The sequence below is a fragment of the Oncorhynchus mykiss genome, chromosome 18, assembly GCF_013265735.2.
Source record: "Oncorhynchus mykiss isolate Arlee chromosome 18, USDA_OmykA_1.1, whole genome shotgun sequence".
Taxonomy (NCBI): domain Eukaryota; kingdom Metazoa; phylum Chordata; class Actinopteri; order Salmoniformes; family Salmonidae; genus Oncorhynchus; species Oncorhynchus mykiss.
Window position 1 is genome coordinate 18,676,406 of NC_048582.1, and position 6,941 is coordinate 18,683,346.

Sequence of the window (6,941 nt, forward strand, 5' to 3'; positions counted from 1 at the left end):
CACCTTTGGGATGAATTGGAATGCCTACTGCGAGCCAGGCCTAATCGCCCAACATCAGTGCCGAACTCACTAATGCTCTTGTGGCTGAATGAAAGCAAGTACCCTCAGCAATGTTCCAACATCTAGTAGAAAGCCTTCCCAGAAGAATGGAGGTTGTTATAGCAGAAAAGGGGGGACCAACTCCATATTATTGACCATGATTTTTGAAAGATATGTTGGACGAGCAGGTGTCCACATACTTTTTTTCATGTAGTGTATGTGGTACATTTTACAACTCTTACGACAAAACTCCAAACAGATCATCAAAAAGGCTATTCTTTCAAAACTTTAAGCACATTTTTGATTGAAGTACAACTACAAGACAGATTATTATGAGAGCTTGGGAATATAAGGTTATATCTGCAAAAATATTATTCTGAGATAATTGGCTTTAAAGTTTCCCAACCCTCATTGGTTTGAATGGTGTCAGTAATTTGTGTCTTTTGAAATTAACATGAATTGTGGTATTAATATAGTTAGAGAACATTGAACAGAACAAGGTTATGTCAATAGCTACATTTTTACCTAGATGCAGATAGAACCTTATAGTTCCAAACTCTACAAACCGGTTCTACCAGCAAGGATGCGCTGTGAGACAGGCATACATACGCCCATGTGAGATGTCATGCCCTAGGTTTCCCTATGCAAATGAAATGTTTTGCTCGGCATTGTGTGACCCACAGGTGAGTGAGAGAGAGAAAAAAAAGAGGGCGAGAGAGAGAGAGAGAGAGAGGGTACTGCCGCATAAAATAGTGGACAGTGATATCCACACCATTTCCATGGTTTGGCTGCGTTAGGTGGATTCGACTAAACAATTTGAAAAAATATCAGTGCTTGGATGTGAATTTATCTACACATCACTACCTTTTTGTGGATATAATGCAGTCCTTTTCCTGGATTTACACACAGGTATATTCAGATCTTTCTTGAAATTGATTGATGTTGGTGCCGGAAATATATACCATATTCGCTGAAAATAACATGAATAACTAGGCTACTTGCCGTTTCCAAGGGATTGTTAAATACATTGTATAACTATTTGTTTTTTATTATAGTCGCAAACTCTACAAACCGTTTCTACCAACACAGGCTTTTCCTCTTTGCAAAATGCACCAGTTTGCGATGTGACGTTGAGCAGGAAACACGCAAATGAGATGTTCCCCACACCGTTATGGAAATGTGTTTCTCCAATTACAGTACAGCTTCTACGCAGCAAGTAACTGCATGCTTTTCATGATCAGTAAACATCAAGTTGATCATGTATTTTCAGAGACGTGATAGTAACATATTCATTTGGCATGAGCAACCGAGCTAGCTAAGCAAACAACGTTTCATTTAGTATATATTAGGTTAATGTAAAGAGTTTGACATCGGCAAGTCCTCCTGGTAAAGTTGTCAGTCAGAACTACTGTCATCACCACAACATCCAGAACAGCGCTGCCAGGATCCTGATGAGAAACTGAAAGGTGTCATAATGTATTTGTTCGCAAACATCCTTTCTGAATTTAAAAGTAATCCAAGAAGTAATCATCTAGATTTTCAAAAGTATCTGTAATCTGATTACAATATTTTTGATAACTACATAACTGATTACAGTTACCATCTAGGTGATGGGAGGCTTATATTTTGGTGTGGGGGTGATGTTTGCCAGGACAGGGAGCCAGGGGATGCAGGGTGGATCATAATGTGCCAGTTCCTAAATAAAAATCATCTTAACTAATCCAATCTGTAAGTGGTTGGATTCATTTCACCTGTTATAGACATGGTTATGCAGTTTAGACAGTTTAGTCTCATTTATCAATCTTCCCTACCTTGGCAGTCATTCTAACTGCAGATTGTGGGTGATGCGCATGATGGCATTTAGCTGTGTGTCGACTCTATGTGTGTGTGTGTGTGTGTGTGTGTGTGTGTGTGTGTGTGTGTGTGTGAGTGTGTGTGTGTGTGTGTATGTGTGTGTGAGGTAAGGACAGAGACAGAAGCGGATGAGAGACATCCCACTCCCTCATTTTTTACTGGTTCATATACAGTCAACTAAGCAGACCTGACCTAGCTGCTAATGCATTGGTGCCTATGTGAGATCCACCCCGTTAAGCAGACCAGAACTGATCAAATAAAAATAAAAATTGTCCCTCAAAGCAGTGTTTTATTTATTTTATTTGACAGTTTAACAAATACATAGACACAGTACAAATCTAGACAGAGATAATACAACAGAGTGTATTACTTATTTCAATTGTGTCCCTTGCTGTCGTTTCCATTCTGGTCCATGTGGATTTGATATGTTTTTCATGTCATACACTTCAAAGCCACTATTGCCCTCTCTGGGTACAAATAATGCTGAAAGTTGAACTTGAGGCCCATTGAGTGTCATTAGATACAGTATTTTGCATGTCATGCATGTCTTCATCTCATTCTAAGGATCAGAGGCTGCGTTTAAACAGGCATCCAAATTCTGATCTTTTGCCCAATTATGTGCAAAAGAGCTGATCTGATTGGTCAAAAGACCAATTTGTGAGAAAAAAATATTAGAATTGGGCTGCCTGTGTAAACGCAGCCAGGGAACAAGTGCGACTACATTATTAACTTTCACTTTTCTTCAAAGGTCACCTCAACCTTCACCTTCTATAAACTACCTTTCTAGATCTGGCTCATGATGGTGAAGAGGCGTACGTTCCCTCTACTGATAGCTTCTGCTCTGGCAGTCATGGTCTACGTCATCTTCACATTGCCCAGGTACCGTGAAGCCTCTGCCGTACGATCAAGAAATAAAAGTGCCAAAGGGAGAACATTGTCTGGGACATTACATTTCTGCTGTAGAAATACAACATCTGTCCATGATTCCTCAGGTCACAGCCAGGCAACCACCAGCACCTCTATCTGCACCACATCTCTGACCAGTCCATCACGCCTGTCAACGACACCAAACACTTCATGGTGGGGGCCTACAAGGAACATCGTTTGGAGGGAAGCTCCGTACGCATCATCAGTATCTTCAGACGAGACTCTGTCCAGCCTCTGTACTGTGTGTTCTACTGTGGGACTCACTGGGCTAATGGAATGAAGGCTGAAGTCCAGATGCACTCTGATCACTTTGGTACCTGTCATTTTCTATTTGGTTTTAGCCCTGCACTGACACACCTGAATCAACACCCGAATCAAAGAAATAAGGGGCTTGGTGATTCGCTGATTAGTTTGTTGATTTGGTTAACACTATACAGTAATTATATGTGTCCCTGTTCTATATTGGGATAAAGGTTTCCGCTTCGTGACGACCGACGTCCTTTGTCCGAATCATCCCGACTGCGACCCATCACACGTGACCCTCGCCATACAAGCTGACGCCGAGCTCGCTCAGAACCAAACCTTCCTCCACATCCAGAACCTTGTGAAAAGGGAGGAAGAGGAGTTTCAGTTCAACTTCACTGTCTGTTGGTCCAATTTATTTGGCGATTATAACAACGTGCTTCAGGTCACCCAGACTCTGGAGATGTACAAGTGAGTATTGATTGAGTGATTGGTTGATTGATTGGATTGATGGATTCCTTGATTGGTTAATTGGTGGATTGGTTGGTTCATTTATTGATTGATTGGTTGGTTGATTGATTGATTGGTTTATTGGTTAATTGATTGGTTGATTGTTTAATTGATTGATTGATTGATTGATTGCTATGTTGCAGGTTGTTGGGAGTGCAGCATGTTGTGGTGTATAACACCAGCTGTGGACCAGACCTGGAGAGACTGCTACAGAGTTACACACAGGAGGGCTTTGTTGAAGTAGGAATTAATTGATTGGATGGATGGATGGACAGATAGATGGGATTCATTAACTGACTGATTAATTGACTGCAGGTGGTGCCCTGGCCTATCAACCAACACATGAACCCGTCCAATGGGTGGCAGCCCAGTGAACATGGAGGGGACATCCACTACTATGGCCAGTTGACCACTCTAAATGACTGTGTCTACAGAAATATGTATCAGTCACGCTATGTACTGCTGAACGACATCGATGAGATTATAGCTCCATACCAGCATCAAACCCTGCCCCAGATGATGGATGTACTTCAGAGGCAAAACCCAAAGGTAGGGGGAGGACTCAGGGAAGTACTGTGTATGTGTGTTAAGGTAGATCGTTACGTGTGTGTTGTGCATATGTTAGGCTGTGTTTACACAGGCATCGAAATGCAGATTTTTTCCTCAATTATTTGGCACATCTGATATAATGTGATATTTTCCCCAATTTGTTAACAGCATTTTCTGATCTTTGGTGTTTTTAGTTGTTAATAATTTTGTTGACCAATTACATCAGATCTTCTCACATCAGATATTTTTTTGAATCGATTTAATTGGTCAAAAGACTAATTAGTGAAAGATTTGGGTTTGGGCTAACTGTGTAAACTCATGGAATCTTATCTTTTGAGTTCTGACACCACATTCGTTTGCGGTTCTCATCCTCAGTCTGGACGCTCAGATCAGAATTGTTGTGCTTTGAAGTGTTTGTTTTTACACATGACCTGCCATTACCAAGATGTTTAAAGGAACAGTGACAGGAAATTCATGAGCAAAGCGTTTGCGTGCTATTTCATATGCTACATCAGTGTGAATGTGCAAGTCTGATATGAGTCAAAATACAATAGTGTGGAAAGTGAGAAAAATAGATCAGATATGAAGAAAAAAAATCTGAATGAATTCTCTCTTTCGCCTTCTCTCACCCCAACCTCCATCTCCCCAGGCTGAAGTGTTCCTCATAGAGAACCACATCTTCCCTAAGTCCCAGTTTGAGCCCAGTGGAAGGTTTGAACGACCAAACTGGCGGGATGTTCCAGGGATCAACATCATGGAGCACATCTACAGAGAGGAGCCAGACTATCGCATCTACCACCCCTCCAAGATGATAGTACGGCCCAGGTTAGAATCTGCCACCCCTCCCAGATGATAGTACGGCCCAGGTTAGAATCTGCCACCCCTCCAAGATGGTAGTATGGCCCAGGTTATAGTCTACCACCCCTCCAAGATGGTAGTATGGCCCAGAGTAGTTTACTAAGAAGCTAGCTAGATGTACTCAGGGTTTTCTAAAGCTAGTCAGCTTCAGTTAGGTTCACATTCCAGCTCAGGCTTCATCCCTATTACGACAGTGGATATTGCTTGTCCTCCTGCTTCTCACTCTAGCAGACTTATAACTGTGCATGCATGTCACACGTGGCTAGTCGAACTCTGAACTTTTCATTGAGACAATGTTGAAACGTAAATCCATGGGTGAGTCAGTGCCATATTTAAATTCTTTCCAAAATCAACATGAAAGAAAAGCTATCTTGCAAATCCTGCAGATTATGGAGTGAAAAGGGTTATTAGAAGTGCCTGTCTTTCTTTTATTACGTATCGTTCATGCCTTCTTTGGTGTGTTTATCAATGCACAAGCACCTTTTTTCCCCTCTCCAATAAATAAAATCATTTTATAAAGTCATACAAATGTCATACTGTGAGTGAAGTTTCAAATGCATCCTGTCATTACCAAATGTGTAATGTGATAGGTATTTTAATATTACAATTTTTTTTACACAAAAAAGTAAAAAGTATTTGGTTAATACAATATTTAATCAGTGGTCCTCTTCAAATCAAAAGGATGATGGGAACCTGATCTCATTGGTCCTGAACTCACGGCTCAGACATTTCATTCAGAATAAGTAGAGTTAGCCCTGAGTTAGCCTGCCTCGGAGCAGTTTAGTTCCTAAGGATACTTTGCCATAGAAATGTACCTGGATAAAAGGTGAGCCACATTTGTATGAGTAGTTATCCCGAGTTGAGCTCAGTTTGTAGTATAGGGCTCTGGTTAGAATCTACCAACCCTACAATATGAATTTATGAGCCTGGTTAGAAAAGAATACAACCTCTGTCTAACAACCCTAGAGCAGTGGAGCAGACGTCGGTCCACTCTGTCTAACAACCCCAGGGCAGTGGAGCAGACGTCGGTCCACTCTGTCTAACAACCCCAGGGCAGTGGAGCAGACGTCGGTCCACTCTGTCTAACAACCCTAGAGCAGTGGAGCAGACGTCGACCCACTCTGTCTAACAACCCTAGAGCAGTGGAGCAGACGTCGGTCCACTCTGTCTAACAACCCCAGGGCAGTGGAGCAGACGTCGGTCCACTCTGTCTAACAACCCTAGAGCAGTGGAGCAGACGTCGACCCACTCTGTCTAACAACCCTTCTGTGTCTCTGACCCCAGGGCAGTGGAGTAGACATCGGTTCACTCTGTCTAACAACCCTAGAGCAGTGGAGCAGACGTCGGTCCACTCTGTCTAACAACCCTTCTGTGTCTCTGACCCCAGGGCAGTGGAGCAGATGTCGGTCCACTCTGTCTAACAACCCTTCTGTGTCTCTGACCCCAGGGCAGTGGAGCAGACGTCGGTCCACTCTGTCTAACAACCCTTCTGTGTCTCTGACCGCAGGGCAGTGGAGCAGACGTCGGTCCACTCTGTGCTGCGTAACTTTGGGCAGACAGTGAAGGTTCCTCCTAACGTGTGTCATATCATCCATGTCAGAGTTCCCCTACAAGGAGGACTGACCAAGAAGGAGCTGCATGAAGACAAGAGGGTCTGGGACTACGAGAGCCAGCTGGTTCCTAATGTAGATAAAGCATTGGAGAAGGCAGGACTACTGCGCATGTGAATAGATTTGCTTCATCCTGAACCAAACCTGCAGAGAAGTTTAGCCCCACACTTGAACGCTCTTAGGTGTTGCAGACATTGACCCGCTATGCTGTTTACTTTGTGCCTCTGCTTCATATCGCTGAGTCTATCTTTAAGTGTATTACAATTGTAATGAAAGTATGAATAGTATTTGTTTTATTTATTTGATTTTATCTGTACTTAAAGTAATAATAATAAAGCCCCTTTACAATGA

The 6,941-nt window shown here is 42.4% G+C and overlaps 1 protein-coding gene across 5 annotated transcripts; it reads left to right on the forward strand.

Annotated features, from left to right (window-relative positions):
* Positions 1-719: 719 nt before the first annotated feature.
* Positions 720-6,941, forward strand: LOC110495731. 5 transcript variants are annotated; one of them, XM_036952144.1, is made up of 8 exons: positions 720-948; positions 2,681-2,772; positions 2,886-3,133; positions 3,294-3,534; positions 3,717-3,813; positions 3,889-4,122; positions 4,772-4,988; positions 6,488-6,619. In XM_036952144.1, exons 1-7 carry the CDS (start codon positions 919-921, stop codon positions 4,973-4,975), a joined length of 1,146 nt encoding a protein of 381 aa, XP_036808039.1. In that variant the 5' UTR covers positions 720-918; the 3' UTR covers positions 4,976-4,988; positions 6,488-6,619. The 5 variants fall into 5 exon arrangements, with proteins under 5 accessions (XP_036808039.1, XP_036808037.1, XP_036808038.1 ...); XM_036952142.1 differs by having other exon boundaries at positions 721-948; positions 4,772-4,947; positions 6,581-6,941; XM_036952143.1 differs by lacking the exon at positions 6,488-6,619 and adding an exon at positions 5,990-6,169 and having other exon boundaries at positions 721-948; positions 4,772-4,947.